Source organism: Phacochoerus africanus, chromosome 11, assembly GCF_016906955.1.
Source record: "Phacochoerus africanus isolate WHEZ1 chromosome 11, ROS_Pafr_v1, whole genome shotgun sequence".
Lineage (NCBI taxonomy): Eukaryota > Metazoa > Chordata > Mammalia > Artiodactyla > Suidae > Phacochoerus > Phacochoerus africanus.
Genome location: NC_062554.1, coordinates 77,377,786 through 77,405,548, shown reverse-complemented (window position 1 = coordinate 77,405,548; position 27,763 = coordinate 77,377,786). Strand labels below are relative to the sequence as shown.

The window sequence follows — 27,763 nt, the reverse complement described above, 5'->3', positions numbered from 1 at the left end:
AAATCTTAAGCCACTTGTGAGGTTACTTATTCTTTTTGTTAATAAACTCAGTAAAAGCTATACGACTAGAAACAGGGATTGAATTCTAAGAGGCCATGCCTAATTTTCATTAATAACAATTATCTATCTATTAAACTACTTGTTTTCCATGGCCATATTTCTGAACCTGCCACAAATTTCAGGAGTTTGCGTTTTTCTGAGGATCAGCCACATTACCCAATATTCAAGGAATTTTCCCCATCTTTACCATTTGCTGCTTGAATAGTGTTCCAAAATAGTAAATTATGTAATTCCTAAATCTAAACTGGTTTATGACTAATTGGTAAGAATCATGGAGTTTCCTCATGAAAAGAGTTCCAAAAAATCAAGAAAAGAATAACTACGAACAAATGAGTACCTAAAAACACTAAATTCTAGGCTAATAAGCTCTTCGGCCCTTATGAAACTACAAAGGACCCTTAAGGGCTTGCATGCAAAACCAAAACCCAACAAGTCATCTTCGAGAACTGAAGCAGAGATGATCATTAGTAGAGAAATAAATGCCAGAGAGATGCCAGTATTTAGTCCTCAAATATGAATAGTCAAAATGTAAAATGTTTAATATGTTTTTCAAAATGAATGCCATTTGTATTCTTCTTCTTGCACATTTATTGTTAGAAAACTTTAATTTCAAGTTTGGGTTTTGACTTGACTGACAATTCCAGCCCAGTTCTAATATATTAGAAACCAAAAAGTTAGTGGAATTATACGTTTTATAACCAATACCAAAAAAGATCTTGAGATACAAATAGAATGTTCCTCATACTCACTTATATTGAGATTAATATATTTAACTATGTCAGAAAAACTAAACATTCTCATTATGCTTTTATCCATAATTTATCTATAATTTAGCCTGTAATTCTCATATCATTCTCTGATCTCACACTCTCCTCTAGCTCCAACTTTCTGGATTAGTAAAACTCCTCAGCTCTTAACTAGATTAAGGAAAGTAGTAGTATGGTTAACTGATTCATTTGGTTAATTGATGGTTAGCTTTGTGATGCCCTAAAATTTGCTTGAAGGGTGACTGCCTCACTTACAGCCTCCAAACCTGATGTTCAATTATAGTCAACTATCTTGTATGACCTTGCACTGATGAGCTTTCAGATGTACAATACAACTTTTTTTTTTAACCACAAATCTTCAACAGAGTAATAATCTCCAATTTTTTAGACATGGAGAAAAATGCTTAACAGAGCCTTGCCCAAAATAAGTCTTTAAGAAATACTTATTGAAATAAATAAAAGGGTCTGAGAGTTCAAATTGCACTTGGGTAAAAAACTAGGAAATTATAATCCATTAGCCAGACTAATCAGATTTTAGTTAGGCAATGATAAAATGCAGTTACTCATCAGATCGTCTGATGACTAAAGAACACTATACCAGAATCTGAATCCACTTTTCTTTCACAGCAAAACTACAACCACTTAAGTTGAAAGCGCAGACTCCAGTTTTGGTTTTCACTGTCAATAGGCATGAGGCAGAGGTTTTAAAAAACAAGTAACACTCACGGAGACCTATCCCACTAAAAATGGTGCACCTCTTTCTGGTCTGATTCAGTGGTCCTTTTACACAACTGTGATTTCTGAGGGTTTTTGGAGGTCTGTGTGCTAGTGTTGAAATTCTCTTTCATTCACTTTGGACTTGTAGGTTCACCCTAGAACAGGCTACACAGGTACTAGCTAACTGAAAGGCTGCAGTGCTAGGTACAGAGAACACAATGATGAATCAGCCAGGATCCCCACTTCATGATGCCCCTGGTCATGACACAAGGGGCCAAAAAACAGGCAGGTAAAGGTGCTGAGGGAGCAGAAGACAAAATTCTGTGCTGCTTAAGGGAGATAAGAATGTCATCTGAGATGAAAGATATTTGAGCACAAGTTTGAAGGAGGAATAGGAATTTTCCAAGTGAACACATGGGGTAAGGGATAAAGAAAGCACTCCAGAAGAAAGAGAATTGTATGTATTCTCAGGAGACAGTTTCTTTGTAAACTTCAGGAGAAAGGAATATGCTCCTGGTATGGGAAGAAACTCTGTATAATGACACAGAACAGATGTTTATACACAGGGCAGGGACAGATCATGAAAGGATATGCATTTCGCACCAACAGTACTGGATTTTATCCTGTAAGCAGCTAAGAGCCCCCAATGTCACCAAGTAAGACAACTACATGGTCAGATCTGTGGCAGACAGACTGAATGAGAGTAAGACTAGGGATCAGGAAGCTACTTCAGAAACTCTTTGCAGGAGTCCATCTGAGAGACAGTAAGGCCTGAACCACTGCAGTTGTAGTGGTGAGGGAGAGGGCAGGACAGATTAGTGAGGTAGAACCAAAGTGATCTGGTGATCAACTGGGTTGAGAGTGGAGAAGAGGAAGAAAGGGAAGATGAATATTGGATAGACTATAAACAGTTTCTGATGCAGATATCCTGTCTTGCTTTTAGAAGCTTCATTTTTCCAACAATAAACATGAGGAAATAGAAACACCCATAGGTGATAACTGGATTCTGTTTGAAGGCAGAAAGGCTTTGAGTAGCCAAAGAGAGCTAGGAAATAAAGAAGGACCTTTACTTATTATTTTTTGAATCTACAATAAGTATGGTGCTGGTAGGAATTTTACATATATTATCCCATTAATTTTTACCAGTGAGGTAGGCTATCTTATCTACATCCTTTATAGAAGATGCTGCCAAGTCTCAGGAACATCAGTTTCCCAAGGTCATATAACCAATAACAGTACCAGACTGACCACAAAACCTTTGCTTTGCTTTTCTGAAAAATCTGTACCCCGACTTTGCAAAGTGTAGCAAAGTGCCAAGTGAAAAATATTTCCCAGGTTCCTGTGCCATTAGGGGTAGCCTAGTATATGAAACATTAGGGCCCAGAACTCTGTTAAGAGATTATTTGTAAAGTTTCTAGACATAGGTAGTTTTATTCTCTCTCAGCTATCTCCATTTTTGCAACTTCCTGGAAAATAGGTATGATGGCTGGAGTTGCAACAGCTATATTGCAGATGCGAGGAAAAGATCAAGACTCATAAAACATTAGCCTTGACATACTTGACTTCCTGAAATAATACTTCTGTCACCTTCCACCAGACTTCTCATCACATGCAAAAAATAAAGCTCTAAATTTAAGCCACTGTCTTTCAGGTTTAAGTCTCATCTGAGCCAATTCCTGATTTAATCTCTTCAACTTGACTTTGGCATGAGTATCAAGGTGTCAACCACAATTTCCTTCCAATTTAAAAAGAAACCCTTAATGAGTGTCAAGTATGTCAGATACTGTGTATATAGACATGAAAATAAATTTTACATATTGACTCATTTAATTCTTACAGTAACCCTGCAGGGTAAGGAGTGTCATTCTCATTTTAGAGCAAAGGACATAAATAAGAAGCTAAGTACTTTATCAAACATACCATAGTGATACATGGCGAGCATAGTGGTCTGTCTGATGATAACGTTCACATTCTAGCAGCTCTCCATGCTACTGCAGTTCTATGAACTCACTGCTGTGAAGAACCATCACTCCCAAGACAATGTCTCTCTAAATTAAGTAGTACTTCTCCTAGCTCTTCCATACTGATATCAAAAATTCAACTGGGAAACCGTCTAAAAAGTATATCTAGGACATGAAAAAAACAGTGTATACGGCAGGAAACCATGAAGTGGCTGATGTGGCAAGTAGAAAGAACTGCAGATGCCTTAGGTACGCTCTGCCTGAAAGCAGCTGGATGGAGCTGATGATCTGGAAAGGAGACTCCTTTCAACAATGACCTGAAGAAATCATGTTTAACTGGAAATCAGCATGTGCCTGAGGCATGGGAGAGAGAGATTAAGAAAGGTGTCCAATGTCACGCACGTTTTCACAGTAAAACAACTCATGATTTTATCGCGTATAATTTTTGAAAAGTGAGAGAGAATTAAAGTTGGGAATTACGTATATCTCTTATAACCTATTTAAAAAGCACACTTTAAATGTAGGCTTGTTTTATTATATAAATATACATATATATGCATATTTTAACCCTTCCTTCTACACCATGAACCCAAAGCAGCCAACAAGAAGATTCACAATAAATTTAAAAATCCTAACCAGGAAAAATACAAAACAGGAGCATGAGATAAGGGGAAAATAAGGTAGGCAGATATGGATCCTAGAGAATCCTAAAATGAGCTGTAAATTTAGGTCTGAGCTTCCCCCTACCAAGGGAAAATGGAAAAAAAAAAAAAAGACTAGGTACAAAAGTCACAGTGGTCATGAGAAAAAGAAAGTATTACTGCCTCAGGTGAAACAATATTTTCTGTTAGCAGGAAAACAATAAGAAATCAGAAGACCTAAAAGGGACTTCCCTCAGGGCAACTAGGTAAGGAGTGGACAATGTGTTGGTATTTCCTCCATAATAACTGTCATGGTCTCCTTCACACAACAGTTTCTTACAATTATTCAGTCAGGCTGAAAACCAGTTCAGGGAAGGCAGTGTGGGAAGGGCTGGGCCATCGAGATAGGAGCATCAGCTCTCTGATGAGCAAGCTTGCTCTAGTAATAAGTCCCAGAATATCTGCATGAACAAAGAAACAGCATGTTCTTCAAATTATTCTCCAACCGACTTAAGAAGTAGGATTATGCAACAGTTTACTGACTCTTTTCAGTTCAGAAGTTCTGAGAAAGTTTTCAGGGGCTTTTTATTATTATGTAAATGGTACTTCAGTCCACTGGCACTGTGCTCCTAGGTGTAGTACTTATATGCCAATTTTTTCTCTTTCTCCAAGAGGCATAAAAAGGCAGAGAAAACGTGGGTTGCTATTACTTAAAAAAAAAAAAAAAAAATTATGGCTTTTAGCTTTTACGTGAGGAGGTTCTAGTACATACACTTTCTATTATATACCTGGTGTTAGAGAAAATTTATGAATTCACACTGGGAATGATTTTTTAACTAATTTAAAATGTGATCTGCGACATTAAACAGTCCTTGAATGGGTAGAAATTAACGTCAATTATTAACAGGTTAGGAATGAACGCAGGAGTTTGAGAAAGAAAACAAAAGGAAAGAAAAGGAAAGAAAGAAAGAAAGAGGAAAGAAAGGGAAAGGAAAGGAAAAGAAAAGAAAAGAGAAAAGGAAAACTGACGCAGTAAGAAATGGGGCCTGTTAGTTTGGGAAAGAAATGTAAAATCTATGTAAATTTAGCTGAGTTTAACTGAGGTGTAATTTTTTTCTATATATTTGTGTTGGTGCACTCTCATAAGCATATTCACAAGAATCCTCAGTAAGGTACAAAGTGGAAATACTCAGAAAATGCCAATTAGGCCAAGTACATACCTGCATGCCAGTTTTTCCAGTGTATGAAGAGTCAGATGAAATTTATCCTTCCAAAAAGAATCTCTAGTTGGATGAAGACAACATAAATACGGTTGTGCTTTAATTTAAACTCTCTACAGAGTCACAAGAAGTTACGACTGTAACCTGAACCAAAGAGGGAAAAATAAGGACCATTTGCTACTAATTAAAAAACAGGGGATTAGAAAAAAAGATGGCTGTGGGAAATAGGGAACAGTTGTTCTCCCAACATGGACCTCTCACCCTGCTGATTTTGTGGTTTTCTAAACTACAAAAGTGAAAACTGGGAAAATGACAACGAAATTACTACCAACAGATAAACGGAATATTCTCTATGGTTTTTAAAATAATAGTTTATAAATTAGAGACAGAAAACTAGATTTGCTAAGCAAAAAGCTAATATTTCCACATTTTAGTTTCTTCTTCTAAGCATATACAATAAAACACACATAGTGGACCTCATGTAGCTCCCTACAATGCAATTACAGTTCCAGTTCTTTGATACTAATTGCAATCAATTGCCATGAATCAACAGATGAGGAGGCGGTTAAAGTTACATAACTTTTAACAAACTAAGATTGCTAAAGTTAAATAAGTATCAATGTGGTCACTTTAAAGTACCTAGCTTCATCAAGCAGAGCTACAAAAGCAGCAGGTTAGTGGGTTTCTGGCAAGGAATAATTGGTGCTGAGCAACAGACTGTATATGAGCAGAAACATTGCGTAAAACTCACATTACTGGCTCACCCACACCATATGTGCATTTTGGATGGAAACAGGGGCAGCTCTCATACAGCCTTGCATAGTTTGGCCTTTTCTGGCTAGGATGAATGAACATTATGTTTCAGTGTACTAGTTCACCCCAGTGGAAGCCAGAAAATACCAGAATTATGACCTCTCAATTCCAATTTTTTCCAGCAAAATTGAAGCTAGGACAAAGGTGGAGTGGTAATGAAAAGATACAAATGTGAAGTTATGGGAAAGATCTTTACAAACTCTGATAAACATGCCTCAAGTGGATTCATCTTGCCAATTTTGAGCCATCAGCAACCCATGCCAATTTGTCAAATATAAAGGTAAAAAGTTGATAGATCTAAAATAATAAAGTATTTTCACTGTTCTTTACCCATGGCCAGATTTATCATTTCCCCAAACAGACTTTATAAGCAGGAGTAAGGATCTTGGAAACGGTTTTTGTCATCTGACAATTTACCTGCAAGGACTTTTGGGCAACTCCTAACAAGCATGAAACCTGATTAATCAATACCTAAAATTTTCATCATGCAGCAGGTTCCCCCTTTCCCCTCACCCCCCAATCAAAGTAGCAGTATAAAGGCTGGCATTTGGTGGCAAAGTTCCAATTCACTTTCCAAAGAGGTAAAGAGCCAGGACTTCTGGGGAGGAAAAGATCCTCAGACACTGCATCTAATCCCCCTACTTCATTGACTAAGAATTGAAGTTGAAGAGAAGCTTAGCAACTTGTCAGAGATCAAACACTTGGTAAGCAGAGGAATCCAGCAAAAAAGTACCTTCTACTATATTATATGGCCTAGTAATTCAAATGAAAATAAAGACTGGAGAGACACATTCTACAAAATCTTTTTCCCAAGATCTTTTTCTTGCATAGGAAGAGACACAATCAAAGAATTAAATTTACCATTTAAATGATATAAACAGTGCAATGATCCAACCATGCTTCACTTCCCAGTAAATCAGAAATTTGGAATGGTTCTATATTAGGAGAAACAAAAAACAAAGATCCTTGTACTCACCTTGAATAAAATTTTATTCTCATAAACTGTCAGAAAGGAAGAAATTAATATCTTCACACTAAGAGTCTCAGAATCACAGATATAGAGGAAAAAACAAGATTTGTTGACAAGCACATGTTCAAATTAGTAACCCACAACCTTTGTCAGGCTGGAAATATGACTTTATAACTGATACAATGACACTAACAGGCAGATCAATGAGAAAGTTTGGGCCACGTGATTTCCAGTTAGATGTGAAAAATAACCTCCAAGTCATCTCACTCTTCTCCCTGCTGGAAAGGCCCCTGGCAAGAGGACAGATGTTTTGACAAACCACGATCAGTTATGATGCTCTGTGATCAACTAAGAGATCTGAAGCCTAAATAAGCCAAGGCAGGGAAGTACCACTATATCTCCTCAAGATCACCCTCAGCCGACGGCTCCACCATTTTTACTGCTGTACAAAAGAGTTTTCTGTTGAGCAAAAATGGCCCTTGAATAAACACATTGTTTCCTCACCATCAAACTTACTATCGTTTAATACTTAAGTAAGAGTTCCCACTGTGGTACTGTGGGTTAAGAATCCAGCTACGGGGGCTCAGGTCCCTGCAGAGGCATGGGTTCAAACCCTGGCCTAGTGCAGTGGGTTAAGGGATCTGGTGTTGCCACTGCTGTGGCACAGGCCACAGTTGCACCTGGACTCAATTCCTGGCCCAGGAACTTCTATATGCCGTGGATGCAGCCATTAAAAAAATTTCTGTTTTAATTAAAAAATAAAATAAAGATAGACTCATTATAGACTAACTGGAAAATCTTAACGCTGAAAAGTATAATTTAACCCAAATATCTATCATCCCAAAGGCAACTATGCAATGTTTTTATGTATTACATTATCTTTTTTCTGCCATTTTCATATAGCAGCAATCATACTGTAAATACAATTTTGTACATCAAATTACTAACTGACATTAGGAAAGTCTTTATATTTTATTAAAAAAGCAATCATAAATTTTATTTATGAAAACAGAAGAGTATTCCATTTAGTGGATTGCCATCTTTCTGCACATACAACTTCTTTGGATTTATTTAAAAGATTATTTTCTTAGAATCCCAAAAGTGGAATTACTATCAAAATATATTAACATCTTTATGGCTCTTGATACTTAATGCCAAAATGCTTTCCAAAAATGGTTGTACCAATTTAAGTTACTTTCAATATCAATACCCATTATACCTGTATTTGGACTATATCTCCTGTGAACTAACAGTTTTATAATCCTCTTTATAACCCCAATAATTTAAATTTATAAATTTATATACCATTATACTAAAAAATTCTTCAAACAGAAATCCTGACATCTCGTAGGTGATTGTTTACTATTCTTGAAAGTATTCTTGAGAATCCCTTACCCATCCTTCATTCTTCTCTACACAGAAGTCAGTCTTTAATAGGATAATCTTATACCCCCTTTTAAGGAGTGGTAACCAAAGTCTCTCCATCATGTGGAATTTACAAAGTTCAAGGATATTTTCATTCATTTTAATGACTATCTAAAATAAAAGAACAAGGAAATTAGTTCTTACAGAGTCTGAAGACTCCTATAGCTTTGTTAAAAACATAAGGAAAGTACAAAAACACATTAGAAGAGGAGTTCCCATTGTGGCGCAGTGGTTAACGAATCCAACTAAGAACCATGAGGTTGAAGGTTTGATCCCTGGCCTTGCTCAGTGGGTTAAGGATCCAGCGTTGCTGTGAGCTGTAGTGTAGGTTGCAGACACGGCTCGGATTCTGCATTGCTGTGGCTCTGGCGTAGGCCAGTGGTTACAGCTCTGACTTGACCCCTAGCCTGGGAATCTCCATATGCTGCGGGAGTGGCCCAAGAAATGGGAAAAAAAAAAAAAGCCACACATTAGAAGAAAAGTGAGCATTTCTTGAACATGTACATTCCATACCTTTTTCAAAAACTCAGTTTTTGTTCCCTAAATTACTGAACTATGAATTTCACACACAATTCAACAATTTAAAAAGAGGGAAATAAAAAATTACAAATGCTGTGTACAAGACCAAGACACATGCTCAAATGACCTGAATAATACAAAGCCCTCCAAATCCTTACTGTACTTTCCAGGGATTCTAATATTATGAATTTAATGATCTTAATAAACACTTTGCTGTTGTTACAACTACCCTTCCTACTGTTTTTTGCAACTGCTGTCTATTAAATTTCCTAGGACTAATTGGCTGTAAGATTATTTTAGGTCTTCATTAAAAAATTTATATTAAACATGCAATAAGCTCCTTCAGTTAACAGAAGTTAGAGGGATATTAGTGTCACAGTTTATTATTATGAGTAATTTTTGTGTCTTCTGTCAGTATAACCACCATGGTATCTCAACACCACCAGCTGATAATAATCTTTATAAATCCTACTTTGCAGCTATACCATCTGTTAGTTATTATTTTATATGTGTCTCCATATGCATATGTGAATTAGTTGTCACTCAAGACAAATATACAAATGGAATTGTGGTTTGTGGGGAGTTTTTTATTAGCCTGTTTTTGTATTTTGTTTCTTTAGGCCAGTGAACTAAATAAATAAACACATTCCTTAGTCTTGGAGACCAAAAATAAATGCAAATTTCAGTTATACAAACACAACCTGCCAGTCATAAAATAAATGTCATGGGGATACAATGTACAGCATGGGGAATACAGTCAATAATATTGTATTAAATTTATACAGTGACAGATGGTCACTAGACTTATTGTGATCATTTCACAGTGCATACAAATGTTGAATCACTATGTTGTACACATGAAACTAATATAATATTGTATATCACGTCAATAAAAGAAAGAGGCTGGAAAACAAATATAAAAATAATTTTTCTAGAACAAATAAAAGGAATTGAAGTTCATCAAACACAATCTAAAAGTACCTGCTAAAACTGGCTAAAATTAATAGTCACCAAAACTGGATGTAATTATATAAAAAAACTGAAATTTACATATTCATTGCTTTCAAAATATACCTACAAACCAAAAAGGAATAGGTCCACTAGTGAATTAAGAGCTAATGTGGTTCCAGTTTTCTCAATATGAAGCACTTTCAACAACAGAAGATTAGAAAATAGGACTAATTACTTACTTGTAATGTTTATTCCTTGAAGAGATGAGTCATAATGACAAAAATTCAAAATCAGGCCCCCCATTAATCTGTGGGTTTATCTCCCTGAACTGTTAGGTAACCAGTCTCCTAGATTAGCAGAAGGCAATAAATAGCTGTAATGTCATTACTATTCACCACCAAAATTTACCCAGAAAGGCAACAAGAAAAAAAGAAGAAACAGAAGGAGGAAGATAATCTTCCAACAGGATAATTAGCTCCAAATTATCACTTTTTCCCCAAGTACTAGAGTCTAATGACTTTAATTTTAGTAAGCCCAAACATGGGTTTATTAGAGTTTATACACCACATACCCCAAAACATGATGAATTCTGTTAAAAGTCATCAATGACTCTTAAAACACAAACTGAAGCACAAGCTGTGAGAAACCACATTTGATGAGTAGATAGTTCACTGTATCCTTAAGTTTTCCTATTTTAAGTGATGATGCTTTGGGATCATATATAGGGAAAACTGAGGTACAAACAATAGTAATTAATTAAAGTCATCACTGAGAGAAACCCTAAAACTTTTAAGAAGGGGGCATGAAAAAGAGAAACATACTAAGAAATTATGATTTCCTGGAGTGAATGCTATATTATTTTCAGTTTCATGAAGTTAAAAAGTCCTATTAATTACTTAATGAAATAAATATGCTGCTTTTCATAGAGCCTTAAAATAGGTCACAATCCAAGTTGTAAAAATTAATTTATTTGATGCCCAAACCAGATCTCCTTTTTTGAATTACCTTCTATCTAGATGTTAGAAATTCCATGATGTCAGTGAAAAAGCTGTACTTGGCGAAGAAAGACAGTTTTGAAGTATACTTGGGCTATAAAGTATAAGGGAAAATATCACAAACTACTTAACTAAATATTTTAACTGCCACTAAAACTACAGTATAGCACAGGCCAAATTCTATTAGTGCTTTTTTTTTTTTAATACTTTATCATCTGTCACTGAAATTCATGCGTGTAAAGTAGTCTCAAGCCATGATTTGCTTCTTTCTGTATATCTAAAATGTTTACTTCCTTCCATCCTTCCTCTCCCTCTCTCTCCCTTCCTCCCTCCCTTCTTTCTTTTATCTTTTTATGGCTGCCCCACAGCCACAATGACACCAGATCTAAGTCACATCTGTGACCTATGCCACAGCTTGCAGCAACACAGGATCCTTAACCCACTGAGTAAGCCTAGAGATCGAACCTGCATCCTCACAGAGACAGGGTCAGGTCTTTAACTCACTGATGCACAATGAGAACTCCTAAAATGTTCTTAATGAAGGATTTCATTTCCCAGGAGTTTTTATTAATCATATTAATTAATATGATTATATTAATCATAAAAATTAATCACTAGTTAATTTTTCTTTTATAAATAGGAAGAAAAATTTTTTCATGGTTCAAAGCTCACCTTAATACCTGAGGCTTTCTTGATTCTTTATAATGACATTTCTTCCTCCACTGAAATCTTAGTTATCTTTGTAAGTATGGCATTTAAGACACTTATTCTCTCCACTTTACATTATAGTGACTTGTGGAGTTTTCTGATTTTCATGAATAGACTGAGAATGTCAAATTCTATAAGTTAGAATCATGGAGTCTTAGATATCTTTTTGTCTCTCCACCTCATGTTCAAAAATCCCTTGAAAACAGTGGGAAATCTAGATGTTTATCTGAACTCACCAAAAACTTTATTTGGGGATACAAAGCCAAATAAAAGCCACCTTCTCCAAAGAATCCTTAGAAAAATAAGTTATATTTTAGCAACTGAGACTGTTAATTTTTTTTTAATTTTTTATTGGAGCATAGTTGATTTATAATGTTGTGTTAGGTTCAGATGTACAACAGAATGAGTTACACATATACATATATCTATTCTTTTTTCTCATAAAGGTTATTACAGAACATTGAGTAGACCTTCCTGTGCTATACAGTAGGTCCTTGTTAATTATCTATTTTAAATACAGTAGTACATATTTGTTAATCCTATCCTCCCAATTTTAAGTGTGTTATTTTTAAGCTCTATGGAACTCATACTAATTTGCCAAGTATGTTTTCATGACAAGTAAGAGTTCAACATTCTTATACAGCCATTAAAAATGAAAACAGTGCAAATCTTTCCTGTTAGGTACAAAAGTTATAGCTTCCTAATCGTAAGTACATCTTTTAAAAAACTAACTGAAAGCACTATACTTTGCCTTACTCATGTATTAAGAGTGCCAAACATAATCTGAATTAACAAATTTTTTATGGGTAACTCCTAAGAAATGTAAGAAAAACTTTTTTTTTTACAATGAGCCAAAAAAAAAAAGTGTGTTTATAATGTGAGATGGAAAATAAAATTGAGTGAAGAGATTTACTCGTAAGACAGCTTTCGCAGAAGACCACTCGTTATTCCTGTAGCCATCTAGAAATCATGGCCCAGCATCTACATTACACCGTATGTGTCTGCCAGTATGCTTGTGTCAAAGGTTGTAAAGCTAATGAAGGTGGAGTCTCTACCTTCCAGGAACTCAATAGTGAAGTCATAAAAGACAACACAAGTAGTACAAGGTCCCTGAGGTTATCTCTGGCTGGAACAGCAGGTAAGAGTTCACAATGGAGGTGACATTTGAACAGGGTTTTGGTTGTAAGCTTTATTCCGTAGCTTTCAAGACATCTGCGGTCCTGATGTAACAAAACCTGCAGTTATTTTTCAGAAAGTGATTTGGGAAAGAAGTTGCTCATCCAGGAACAGTATAGTGGACAGATGAGGGTGGAGTATAAGGAACCAGATTTGGAAGATAGCTGTAAGGTAGATTCAACAGGACTTGATAACAGATTCGATAAAGGGGATGAAGACAGTGATAATTTTAGGACTTTAATTTGTCAAGACAGATGTCAATGTTCAGTGAGATCTACATGATCAATTAACAGGTATTTATTGAGCACCTTCTATGTTCCAGACACTATTCTAGGCTCACAAAGTCTGTTTTCACTGTATCAGGGGAGGCAGTCAATAAACAAGTGGATTACCTGATACAGTGATAAGCTTAGTGGATAACATAAAACATGGTCATAGGAAAGTGACTAGGGGAAGAGACACTTTAGCTGAGGTCACAATGAAGAGTGACACTGGAACTAAAACCTGAATGATGAGGAGGCAGGCAACAGAGGCTCCGGTTAAAAAAGGGGTAGCAAATGCAAAGGCTGAGATGGGAAAGAGCCTAAACAATTAAGGGACAGGCAGGTAGCTGGGGGGTGGGGATGGGGTTAGGGGTGTGGAGAGAAACGAAGTCAGAGGGCACGTGGAGCTCCTTGGAGCCCACTCTGAGGAACTGAGCATAACTCCAGTTACTGTGGGCAGCCAGCAGGTTTTAAGCCAGGGAGTGGTGTGATCTGATTCCTATTTCTCTCTGCTGTGAGGAAAATGGACCTAAGGGGGAAGAATGGAGGCAAAAATAATGGCTGAAAGTAGAGGCTTAGAGTTCCAGCAGTGCCCATGTTGAGAAGGGGTCAGAGTCTGGATATAGAGGAAGAGGTGACAGGACTTATTGGTGGAACTGCATACAGAGTGTGGGGAAAAGCAAGGAGACGGGGTCCAAGGAGGGTGTGATTCTAAACCACTATATGGGGTGGGGCTGTTCAACAGAGATGGTGAAATCTTGAGCAGAGAGAAGCCTCAGGGTGGTGAGGCCAGGAATCAATAGTTGTGTGGTCAAGTAAAGGCTGCATTGCCTAGAAATTTGTATGTGAAGTGGCAGGTAGTTGGATATAGTCTAGAGATCAGGGGAGAAGTCTATGTGGAGATAAACTCTGGGGGTCATGAGACTCTTCAAAGAATTTAAAACCATGAGCCTGGATAAGACTCATCTTGCTGATCAAGATGGATTATAGGGGACAGGAAACATGCAGCAGTGTTTTGGGTTTTGACTTTTTAAAGCAGAGGAATAATAAATCCTATTTTGGACACTTCAGGTGGAGATAAATGATTATTTGGCTTTTCTGTGGTGAATCACACTAGCCTCTGAAAATATTTTAGGATTCTCCTCTTTTGCTGTGACTTAACCCTGTCATCTCATTTGGAGTCTCTCTATTTCCTGTTTGTTATATCAGTAAGCTCTCTGTGCCCAGAAATCAGTCAGAGAGAACGGACTTTTACCTGTTATAGCATGAGTATATAAATCCAGTCTTAATGATTCAGAATTGATTGACTGGTAGGGAGATGGGGAAGTAACACAATAATGAGCCAGATTCAAAGCTCAGAGGACCTATTTTCAATAGCTTCTTTCCTTCAAAATTATTCTTGGAATTCTTCCTACCAATGAATTAACTTTGAAAAACAATCAAGTTCTGCAGAACTTTCCAATGAATTATATAACTCAGCAGTTGCACTCAAGTAATCATGGATGATTTCTAAACCATCCCGGAGGTTCTTTCCCAAAGCTCAAATACATCAAGCTTCATTTCCTATCAGAGGTGCACCTCTAGGAGTTCCCATCATGGCTCAATGGAAAAGAATCTGACTAGTATCCATGAGGATGCAGATTTGACCTCTGGCCTCAATCAGTGGGTTAAAAATCTGTGTTGCCATGAGCTGTGGCATAGGTTGCAGACACAGCTTAGATCTGGTGTTGTGGTGACCGTGGGGTAGGCCGGTGCTACAGCTCTGATTAGACCCCTAGCCTAGGAACCTCCATGTGCTACAATCAATCAATCAATCAATAAAAGAGAGATGCAGAGACACTTCTTTTTAGTAGTCACTAAATACTTGAATAAGTAAAAGAGATCAAGTTGCTTCAACATATCAACCTTTCTTTGTTCTTATATCTGCTTTTTCACCACTCTAGACTCGGCTCCCCCATACAGTGCACTGAATACAGTAAGTGTTTAATAAATATTTGCTGCATGCATTAATGGAAAAACAATGGCACAGCTTTATGAGAAAGATAGCTCTTTTCTGCTCTACATCAACTTATTTCCCACATAACTTCTTTAAGTTTCTCTTGATTATAAGATATCTACTCATTGTGGAAAATCTAAATATTAAAAAGAAATCTCTTAAGATGAATACTACTCTCTACTTATAACTCATGCTTATATTTCTTCATTCATTTAACAAATGTTTTTGACTTCCTGTTTTGCGCTAGGCTTTAAGGATGTGGTGATGAATTAAACATGACAGGTTCCCTGACCTCACTCTGGTTGTATCCAATACACTCACATGCTACAAGCAGAATATAAGTAGAGTGTATCACCATGTAGAAAGTCTCAAAATCCATGGGTATCTCTCCCACTCTAATAGTTACCAACCCCATGACATCTTAAAAATGATTATTTCAGGATCAAATAAGGTTAGTATATTTCTACATAGAATATGAAAGTGTGTGAACTATACTTTCAAGTACCCACAAGGAACAAATAATTTCCTCACATGGAAAAGAACAAAAGCCCCAGTCTTTCCAGCAAACACTGTCAAGGAGTGTACTTTGATGGTAGAAATGCTAATGTAATACAGTTCTGAATAGATTATTTTCAAAGCTTTCTCCATAGGTTCATATATTACCTATTTATTCAAAGGTATCAGAAAATAGTCAACTAACTAAAAATAACCCAAATGGTTGAGCTTAAGTGCTCTCTTCTTTTTCCAACAGAGAGTTCCTATTACCAACACCAGGAAAAGCTTAGCACTTGGGAAGTCACTCTTGTCTGCTATTCTCTGACTTTCAGCAGATCACCTGTTTTCCTGATGCCAAGACACCTGTCTGCAGAGCAAGAGTGGAAGGTCCTATTGGTCCTCAGAGGAATATATAACCACAGTGACTTGTTCAGTTTTACCCCAAAAGGACTCACTGAGTTTCACTTACCTCCAAATGCTGGTTGCCTTCTACATCTAAAGCTTTGCTTCTTTCTGCTACTCTTTGCTCATGTGCTGTATCTCCTACAAAACAAAAGGAAAAAATAAAACTCTACCATGCCAATGAGGCCAAACTATCCGCTTTATTTTGAGATATGTTCTGTTACTGCATGTTTCACATTGTGGAAGCAACTACTATTTCCTTTGCTACAAAGTAAACAAGTTAATTTTAAGAATAGTGATTTTATAGAGGTCAAAGAAATCATCCACAGACATACCATCTAACCCAGAAATGTATCCTGCTTTATATAGGTTTACTTTGGAAAAAATCAAGACTATTTATATTTTATAAACTAGGAAACCTTATCATTTAAGATAAAGCAAATTTTAAAAATTAAAAGTATATATGATATAAATAACTGTCCTCAAAATTTGTGTTTTTCTTTAATAAAGATTACCTTTTCTAAGTATTTATTTGTATCTCTGTGGATCTGCCCCTGACTAGACATATATCTTCATATGTAATAATTAACCAAATGTTAAACAATCTTTACAGCAGGAAAGAACAATGAACAAATTCATAAGTTAGCATTCAGTTAACAGTTTGATTCCTAAAGCTGGGGCCTGGGTGGGTTATATCAGTGAACTAAGTTGATGACTAGGCTGGCTCCAAGGACACAGGACAGATACAAAAATAGGTAAGTACAAGCCTAATTAAATGAATTAATGGCCTATTTCAATTTATTAACAAACACTAATAATCTGTGATTAACACATGGTAGGTAAAGAAACAATTAGCCTACTTCTTAAAAGCATAATGAGAGATTAATTTAATAATTTGTAAACTGTTCTTTCCATAAAATTAATCCAGCTCAGGAATGTCCATAACAGGGAAGATTACAAAATTCATAGATTATTGCATGGCTAACACTAAAGGTTAGGATTCTGTTAATAGAAAGGAGATCACAGTCTTCAATGGAGCTAACAAACTATGAAAGTCCAGACTGGGCTTAACTTTTCCATAGTAAACACTAAAGTTTAGCTGCCCAATGGCTATAATCAAGAAAGGGCCTCATGAAAATGTTAAAGAATTAAATAGAATTCCATTAAATTCTAAAACCATAAGGCAGAATTCCCATCATGGAGCAGAACAAATGAATCCGACTAGGAACCATGAGGTTGCGGGTTCGATCCCTGGCCTCACTTAGTGGGTTAAAGATCCAGCGTTGTTGTGAGCTGTGGTGTAGGTTGCAGACAGGGGTCGGATCTGGCATTGCTGTGGCCCTGGCATAGGCCAGCGGCTACAGCTCCAATTAGACACCTAGCCTGGGCTCCTCCATTTGCCATGGGAGTGCCCCCCCCCAAAAATAATATTAATAAAAATAAAACCAAAAGGCAAGAATTAAATTGGTAGTTTATCTACTGATGATAAAATAAATCCCCCAAATATTTAAAATCCAAGCATATCATGCATATTCCAGCCTACAAGCTTTGTTCTCAGCAAGATATGGCATTATTACCATTGAGCAGAACCCAGCACATAGTAGATGTTCCATAAATACTAACAGAGTAATCTAGTGAACTTCTCTTTATAGTTTCTATCTATAAAACTCTGACAAGATCGTACTAAACAGGATGTAACAAAAGCTGTATTTGAGCATGCAGTGAAGTGTCTTTCTTTTAAAACCTATTTGTGAAACTTAAAAGGCAAATTTATTTAAAAAAAAAATTACGATGTACTGTTCCCAGTGATCTATAATTGTGGCACAACAGGAGATTTTAAAAACAGTGACTTTTTTTTATTTATTAAAAAACTTTTATTGAGAATCCAGTTAGAATCTGAGAATGGGCTGATGAATAAAGCAGATATGATGCCTGCTTTCATGGCATTAGGAACTTTTATATCTATAGGATAATAAAGTTTAGTTGTTAAATGGAAAATTCTGTCAACCTACTTTTGTGACCTAGGATGTCAAACAAGTATTTTGATGGATTTTTAAGTGATTATTTAAACTGACCATTTATTTCCATACCAGCAAGAGTCTTATTTTCAGAAATCCCCTGTTTCTCTGAAAGTCAGGGATAAGCTAATCAACCTCCAGTTCACAGGTGGCAAAACCAATGCACAAGGAGTTTAGTTTGCTTGGAAAAGGCAATGAGACCATGACAGCATAAGCAGACAGCAACACAAGTCTCTGCATGCTTGACATTTACAAGAAATGTCATTCAAAATGAAAGGTCATGGAGTTCCTGCTGTGGCTCAGTGGAAACAAATCTGACTAATATCCATGAGGATGCAGGTTTGAACCCTGGCCTCGCTCAGTGGGTTTAGGATCCGGTGTTGCCATAGGCTGTGATGTAGGTTGCAGACACAGCTTGGGTCTGGTATTGCTATGGCTGTGGCATAGGCCAGTGGCTACAGCTCTGATTTGACTCCTGGCCTGGGAACTTCCATATGCCTCAGGTGTGGCCCAAAAAGATGAAAGAAAGAAAGAAAGAGAGAGAAAGAAAGAAAGAGAGAGAAAGAGAGAGAGAGAGAAAGAGAAAGAGAGAGAAAGACAGACAGAAAGACAGAAAAACAGAAAGAAGGAAGGAAGGAAGGGGAAGGAAAGAAAAGGAAAAGAAAAGAAACGAAACGAAAAGAAAGAAAGAAGGAAAGAAGGAAAGAAAGGAAGAAAGAGAAAGAAAGAGAGGAGTTCCCATTGTGGCACAGTGGTTAACGAATCCAACTAGGAACCATGAGGTTGCAGGTTTGATCCCTGCCCTTGTTCAGTGGGTTAACGATCCGGCGTTGCCCTGAGCTGTGGTGTAGGTCACAGACGCGGCTGGGATCCAGCGTTGCTGTGGCTCTGGCGTAGGCTGGCAGCTACAGCACCAATTGGACCCCTGGCCTGGGAACTTCCATATGCCGTGGGAGCGGCCCAAGAAATGGCAAAAAGACAAAAAAAAAAAAAAGAGCGAGAGAAAGAAAGAAAGGTCATTTACTCAAGAAAGATTTTTTTACCATTTAGAATGATTATTGCACCATCCTCTAGCCATACAGACACTGTATTTTAAATAATTCAGTACAGTCTGTGCTTCCTTGGCCAATTTCAGATCTCAAGGTATGCATCTGTTCCAAACTTTCTCCATTTCTCTCCACTGCTTGAATAACCAGAAAAGTTATCACTATTTACTGAAATGCCATATCTGGTGATGACTCAGACAGGAGAATAACTGATTACAAGGAAAAATGCCATCTGCAAGATTATTCTCTATAAACAAAGACACAAAACTAAAACTACACCAACAACAAACCATAAAAGACAGGTCACCGTGAAATATACTTTTTGAAGTTTTTTTCCCTCCCACTGGAGAATTCTTTGATCAGGGTAAAAATTCAGTTATTTTCTCTAAGTTGTTATGACCCACAGGAAAGCTGCACACTTCCACAATCAAGATGTTTGTGATGAAAGTGAAATACGGTACTTTCATTTTCAAACATCAGATAATTCTAATTTATATGCTGTATAGATTCAAAAATTTCATTTGCAAGTCAGCTGTTTACAAAGAACAAAAACAACAAAAATTGTCACGGTATTTACATTTCCTAACGCCTTTCATACAACACTGGATTTGATTCTCACTATGGGCAGCACAAAAGTATCTGCATTGCCCCTCACCCTGCAGTGTACTGTGAGCCTAAAGGCAGAGGCGCTGAGGGACTCGCCCAAGGTCTCCCAGGTAAAAGTCAGGCACAGTGGGGCCAGGACCCAAGCTCCTGACATCTCTGGGGACTGTGTGGTCTGGTGGAAGGTTCTAGTGGATGGGGGCTGAGGTGGGAGGAATCAAGCCCCTAAATTGACGAACAGTGGAAAGAAGACCCCAGGGTTCCAAAAGGGAGGTCTGAAGGCAGCATCGTGTTCTGGTCCAACCACACAGACCTCTAGGTACTTCTCTCTATTCCATTTTTTTTTACCTGCAGGCCCCATGGATTATCTGTTCTCTTCCCCTTCCACTGATGATGCTAATTACTCCTGACCAGAGCACGTCTCTGCCCTTCCTTTTGGTCCTTCAAAGCAAATACTCTGTCCACTTGACACTTTCCCAGAAGTTTGTAAGGATGGAAACAATTTTATAAGAGACAAAATCCCTGATACTACAGCCATGCAATTTTCTTGGTTAAAAATATAGTCAATTTAGAGTAAACGAGAAAGGCTATATACATACATACTAATAAAGCTCTTTCAGAACATAAAGGACTGAAGTGAAATTCATCTGTGTTTTAGATTAGTGGGGCTAGATAGTAAACATTTTAGGCTTTGTGGGCCATACTGTCTCTGTAGTAACTTCTCAACTCTACCACTGTAGCTCAGAGCAGCCACAGACAATATATAAACCAATGAGTGTGGCTGTGTTCCAAGAAAATTTTATTGACCAAAACAGGTTGTGTCAGGCTGTAGTTTCCAGATCCCTGTTTTAAACAATGTATGTCCTCCACCTCTTCTAGGATAAAAAGGTACATTGTTATATAAGAAGATGAGAAAAGGGCTGTCATGAGCCTGTCATCATGATCGCATTCTGCTGGTGAACTGGGAGAGGAGAGAAGTGGAGAAGAGTAAGCAGCAAGGTATAAGGGAAGGTTGAAAGGAGAAAATCTTCAGTGATGGGAGAGGAACCCGAAGGCCTATATGGATCCCCCAGAGATTTGTTTTGGGAAGGGGGTTGGAGGCAGGAAGTGGGTGAGGGGGCTCCTTCACTCCTTAGGCCTTCTTCAATGGGGAGCAAAGTCTAGGAACATTCACCCCAGGCCTCCCTCCACTCTCCAGTCACTGGGTTGGTGATTGGGGAGCACTCAGCTGCAGGTGGTTCTCCCTCCTCCCCCTCTCCTCCCCCTTCTCTTCTCTAATGCCCCACAGGGGCCCCCTCCCACCTGAGCAAGCCTGGCCCAGCCCAGCAGATCCTATAACTGTATGGGTTCAGATTAAGAAACTCATTTGCTCCTTGATAGAAGCCACATTCTTCAACACCAGCTTTTTGGGCAATAAAGATGAGAATTTGGTCTCCATCTGTTTTTGTTGTTGTTTGTTTTCAACCTAAATTGACCAGATCTTATCTGAGTAAGAAGGGTGTTATTATTGGAATGCTCTAGAGTCCATCAGGACTGGGAATAGACTGGTATGGACAGGATTGGACCCTGCCTATGTATGAAAAGCTGTGAAGACAGATATCTGTTTTCTTACTTTTCTTTTATTAGAGAGGAATTATCTAGAACTCCATATCTAAGAATGCAGTTGACAAATCACTAGTTTCAAGGGGTTCACATAGAAACAACTATTTCTATGGTCAAAAGTAGGAGAAAAGCCTGCAGAATGTGTTCCTCTCCAATTGATTTCCAATTCACTTTAACATACTAAAGGCTCTGAGAAACTCTTTAGTAAAGAAACCCCCAATTTTTTTCCAATGTGTTTGACTTTTATAGTAAACTTTAATCAATGGATACCTATTAACATCTTGCAGATGTCTATGAACATAACATGGGAAATGCTCATATAACACTTCTGAAGCTAAAACTGAATATGAAATATACTGTGTTTACTGGGTGTTTTAGACAACTCTCAACACTGGCAAATTTCTTATTTAGTCTTTGAACCTTCATTTGATACAACATTAACCCACACTTACTTTCCTTCAGATGATTCACTTTACAACTCCCTGTTAATTCATTCAGCTGCATTTGGGGCAGACTAGAAGAATGTGACTGCATTCTACTACATGATTCCAATTCCAGAATAGCTGATAATCGACAAAGCAGAAAAGGACAGCCAGACACCTTGAAGACACAGGAGAAAGCCCTAGTGCTCAGAAATATCTCCTCCACAAATTCTACCAATTAGAGATTCATTAGAGTTAATGAGCTCCTCTTTTAAAATGCAAATGCCCTCTGGGAGTGTTTGCTTATTAGTCTTTCACCAAGGGACATAGTGGAAAGAACAGTGCAATGGCCACTCCATTAACTCCTTTGCATTCTTCAGTCACACACTCATTATCCAAGGCGGGCCTGGCACGGTGGCAAGATAATGGCTTTGGAATCCGACAGAACGCAACCCAAATCTTTTACCAAATCTATGACCTTGTGCAAGTTACTTAACTCCCCAGAGCCTCAATTTCCTCATCTGAAAAATGGGAACAATGATACATAATAAGGCTATTATACAGATTAAATGAGAAAACATGTTAAACACTAATTGTAGAGAAGAAGGGAGAGGAGCTGGGGCAAGGTTAGCATTATGTCATAAGTCTTGGTGCCAAATGCTGCCCTGTTGCCATGATTGTATCTTGGGAGAGGTAAAAGCAAAAGCCCTGTCTTATAATTTCATTTAGTGCTCGAAGCAGTATTGGGAGGTAGGCTTTGTTATATCCACTTAAGAAAGGTAGAGCTGATGTTGGAATCCAAGTCTGCTGACAATGCCAAATCATCACATCATATTATGCAGCTTCCTATTATTGATCGAATGTGAGTTAAGTTATCCAACTCAGCTTCATACGTTTTACATTTAATTCTCCTCCAGTTTAGTTTTCCCCTTCACTTTTTCTAATTCTATCTACCTGCTCCCCATTTTCGACTTCACTGAAGAGAGAAGGAAGAGAGAAAAAGCAAAAGAACTAATTGATGAAGACATGCCCTGCCCAGGAGCCTGCTGCTGCCAGGTCAGGATTCTACAGACAACTGCAATCTCACAAGAAAAGAAGCCAGGGCAGGAACAGCTAAGCCGTAGAGGGAGGAGTGCAGTTAGCAAACAAATAGAGGAAACTAAGGTAACCAGGAATTAAAGGCAAGCAAATTAAAATGGCACCAAGAACATATTAAGGTAGCATCCCCAAATTATTACAAAGTCATTAAGGATGCTTACAACTAACACATTGGCATCATTGTGATAATGAAACAAATGCTCAGAAAACATCTGCTGATTCAAATGTATGTGGGAAGGGGGACAATAAGAAAGATAACTCTATACATACACTCCCAACGGCTTATAAAAAGAATTATAAATGGCTATTAAAATATGAAGAAAATTGAAATTAAGAGTTCAACAGAACAGGCAATGTAGTTTATATCAGAGTGAATTTTAGTTTTAATATATATTTATACACAAGTTTAACACACTATGTTAGATTTTAACTTTATGACTACTATTAAAATCATACAGCTAAAACCTTGTTTACTTCTTTGAAAGCTTAGGGTCACATTGGATACTTAAAGGCTAATTTACTCAGGGAAGTAAGAATAACAGCAAATCCAACTGAAGCCAGATCCATTGAACAGTCCTCCGGCAGCTCTGAATTAACTTGTTCTAGGATTCCACAGATTTCTTGAGTTTGAGTCTTGTTACTTTGTAGCTATGGGTAATAATTTTCTGGAAGATTCTGAGCAATTCAAAAACATGAATTAAGTACTTAACACCATGTTAAACAGTTAAGCCCAGGCATTCTTATTTTTAGGCTAGAAGACTAGAAACTCAAAAGGCCAAATAAATTTCGTACTTGTATATTTGAACAATACCATATTATGCTGTACAAATACGCATTCAAAGTTTGTTTTTTTGTTTTTTGTTTTTTTTTTGTCTTTTTGCTATTTCTTTGGGCCGCTTCTGTGGCATATGGAGGTTCCCAGGCTAGGGGTTTAATCAGAGCTGCAGCTGCCGGCCTACTACGCCAGAGCCACAGCAACGCAGGATCCGAGCCGCGTCTGCAACCTACACCACAGCTCACAGCAACGCTGGATCTTTAACCCACTGAGCAAGGGCAGGGACCGAACCCACAACCTCATGGCTCCTAGTTGGATTCGTTAACCACTGCGCCACGACGGGAACTCCCAAAAGTTTGTTTTTTTTTTTTAAATAGCTTTCCTAAATCAGAGTAAATTTATATACTGTGAGAGTAAGCTGGACTGACCATTCCTGACCCTGGATCCCAAACTGCTGCTGAAAGAAAGCTCTACACAAAGGGTTGCTCAGAGCAGTCCACTGACAATGGGTTCTATAGGCTCTGCTACAAACTGGACTGTCACCAAAAGGATTTTCAGTGTGCATGGCTTGAAACCTAAATTTGCAAATAGAAAAAGAACAGGATCACTCTACCAGTTTGCCTAGGATCCTGGAACAAAGACTCAAATGTGCTGCCTGTTGTGGGTGAAGATGACGGCATTGATCCATCACCAATTCTACAACCTCGGTGGGAGACGAGTGGCATCTCGTCACTGAAACTCGAGTGTGTCCAGTCTACTTTCCAGCCAATAGAAGAAACTTGTAGAATTAATGGTTAGTGTAAGGAGTTCTTCTCCATCATTTTTCCACATAGAAAAGTTAAGTGGCCCCATGAGAACAAATGTGTTTCAACCTATAGCATCAGTTGGCCCAATCAGAGATATTAGGTAGGTAAGCTGTAGTCTCTTGAAATTGAGTTCTTAGATTGATCAAAGGGTGGCAGTGTAACAGAAAACTGCAAAGAAAATTTCTAGCAGAAACAATAAAAGCAGTATATGAAATATAATCAGCTTCATATTGTTTCATTCAACAAATATTTGTTAAACACCTACTATGTGATATATATCATGCCGGGTACCACATGAACTACAGCAATATCATGTCCCCCCTGCACAGCACTTACATTCTAGAGGGGATTTCATCTAAGGAAATGGAAATCACAAAAACTGTTTGTAGAAATTAGCTAAAAACTGAAAATTATGGAGGTATCAAGTCAATTAAGAATAGAAATATGAATGAAGCATTGTGGAAAAAGTGGCGAGCTATAACAAAAATAAGCTACATATAGGGGCTTTTCCCCCCAGCTCCTTTCATTAAGAGTAAAGTATATAATTAGTCAGTATCATTACTTTTAATGGAAGTCAAATATTAAACACGTTCTTGTATCACTTACACAAAAGTCTGAAGAGAATATTTCTAAAAATACACCAATGTTATCTGAAGAAAAGTTGATATTTAAAAAAAAAACAAAAAACAAAGAATCACTTGCAGATCACAGATCACAACTAGAACCAAAGCATCCACGGTGGACGTGATGACATGGTATGATGTGATTACTAGGTGAAAACAAAGTTTTATTTCGAAATGCAAAAGAGGGGAGTTCCCATTGTGGTGCAGCAGAAACGAATCCGACTAGTATTCATGAGGACACAGGTTCAATCCCTGGCCTTGCTCAGTGGGTTAAGGATCCAGCATTGCCATGAGCTGTGGTATAGGCCACAGACACGGCTCTGATCTGGCATTGCTGTGGCTGTGGTGTAAGCCAGCAGCTGCAGCTCCAATTTGACCCCTAGCTTGGGAACCTCCATATGCTGCAGGTGTGGACCTAAAAAGCACCCCCCCCCCCAAAAAAAGTCAAAATGCAAAAGAAGCTGGTTATACAATATGAGTGTATGACATTACTGTCCTGAGGGTCACAATATGTCATATTTAAAACACTGTTATGGAGTTCCCTGTGGCACAGGGGGTTAAGAATCTGCAGCGGCATATGGTGCAAGTTCGATCCCTGGCCCAGGAACTTCCATAAGCCACAGGTGCGGCCATTAAAAAAAATGCTCGTGTAAGACATGAGATTTGGTACCTTGAAGAACTCAGGTAAAACTAAACATGACAAGGCCTAAGGGAGAAAGTCCTAACCTGATCACTGGCCTACTGGGTAGAAGCAGGCGAAGAGCAACGGTGAATCACCCATTAGCATCCTGAAGAAGAAGGACCCTGACAGTGCCCAGATCAATGTCCAGGGTTGTGGAGTTCCTATCGTGGCTCAGTGGTTAACAAACCCAACTAGGAATCATGAGGTTGTGGGTTAAATCTCTGGCCTTGGTCAATGGGTTAAGGATCTGGCATTGCCGTGAGCTCTGCTGTAGGTCGCAGAGGCTGCTCTGATTGCACGTTGCTGTGGCTTTGGCATGGGCCAGCAGCTACAGTTCTGATTAGACCCCTCCATATGCTGCGGGTGTGGCCCTAGAAAAGACAGAAAGAAACAAAACAAAACAAAACAAAACAAAAAAGTCCAGGGTTGCAAACTCAGGCCCAGCTAAGTTGTTATGTTTATGGAACTTTTAGTTGGGCTATAACACACAGACTAAATGGTCAAGAAAGTGAATCATGGGCTGGCTTGGGATGACTGTGCCCTCAAGAAAGCTGGGGCTGAAAGCAACAGATAGCAGGGCCTTCAGAAGCATAACCAAGGTACACATGAGAGATCCTGCTGGTGGGGCAGCCCAGTGACTCTCACATTACAGTATGTGTAAATCTCATCTGAGGTGCAAATTCCTGAGTCTCACAGGAGATTCAGACTTGTGAAGCTGGGTGAAGGGCTCAGAATCTAGATTTTTAGCAAGCATTCCAGAAGATTCCTTTTTTTTTTTTTTTTGATGACATGGAAAATTATTTTTTAAGATTGTTATTTTTTCCATTATAATTGATTTACAATGTTCTGTCAATTTCCATTCTACAGCAAAGTGACCCAGTCATATATATATATATATATATATATATATATATATATATATATATATATACTTTTTCTCACATTATCCTCCATCATGTTTCATCACAAGTAACTAGATAAAGTTTCCTGTGCTATACAGCAGGATCTCATTGCACATCCACTCCAAATGCAATAGTTTGTGTCTATTACCTCCAAACTCCCAGTCCATCCCACTCCTTCCCCCTCCCCCTTGGCAACCACAAGTCTGTTCTCCAAGTCCTGAGTTTCTTTTATGTACAAAGGTTCATCTGTGCCGTATATTAGATTCCAGATATAAATGATATCATATGGTATTCGTCTTTCACGTTCTGACTTACTTCACTTAGTATGAGAGTCTTTAGTTCCATGCATGTTGCTGCAAATGGATTCCAGGAGATTCTAATGCTGGTGATCTGTGGAATATACTCTGAGAAACACTGAAGCTGACTGAGATAAGTTTACATGGCTGACGGAATAACATATATCGAATTTGGGGAATGACTGCCTCCTCCCTCCTTCCTTTCCACATTGTTTAAATATTTAGAGAGTACGTACATATCCCTGTGCTAAAGTTGGGGCTCAATAACTGCCAAAAAGAACTGAAAGCAGGGTCTTGAAGAAATATTTGTACAATGTTCATAGTAACATTATTCATAATAGTCAAAAGTCAGTACCACCCAAAAGTCCATCAACAAATGAGTGGATAAACAAAATGTGGTAGATATGTACAATGGAGTATTATTCAGCCTTTCAAGAAAGGAAATTCTGACACATGCTGCAACATGGACGAACCTTGAAGACAAGTAAGATAAGTCACTCACAAAAAGATACATACTGTATGGTCACTTTTATATGAGATGCCTAGAATAGTCAAATTCATAGACATAAAAAGCAGAATGGTGGTTGTCAGGAGCTGGAGGGAGGGGAAAAATGAAGAGAGTTTCACAATTTAAGAGTTCTGGAGACTGGTCTACAACATGGTGAATGTGTTTAACACAACTGAACTATACATTTAAAAACTGTTAAGACGGTAAAACCCTGTGTATTTTACTATAAATATAAAAAATTTTTTTTAAATAAGCTGTTTTATTCTCTATGTAGAGTAATAAAATGGTAGAAGTTAAAGGTAA

General features: G+C 37.8%; 1 protein-coding gene and 1 long non-coding RNA gene across 2 annotated transcripts in view; one reads left to right on the top strand and one right to left on the bottom strand.

Annotated features, from left to right (window-relative positions):
* Nucleotides 1–27,763, bottom strand: part of UMAD1 (UBAP1-MVB12-associated (UMA) domain containing 1) — a 222,918-nt gene that overhangs the window by 56,908 nt on the left and 138,247 nt on the right. Inside the window, exon 3 of the mRNA XM_047754189.1 lies at nt 16,147–16,220. Within this exon, the coding sequence (XP_047610145.1) occupies nt 16,147–16,220 (74 nt within the window). The remainder of the gene's footprint in view (nt 1–16,146; nt 16,221–27,763) is intronic.
* Nucleotides 1,203–21,183, top strand: LOC125111981 (uncharacterized). The gene is made up of 2 exons (XR_007131000.1): nt 1,203–6,459; nt 20,626–21,183. It is a non-coding gene; the product is annotated as an uncharacterized LOC125111981 (long non-coding RNA).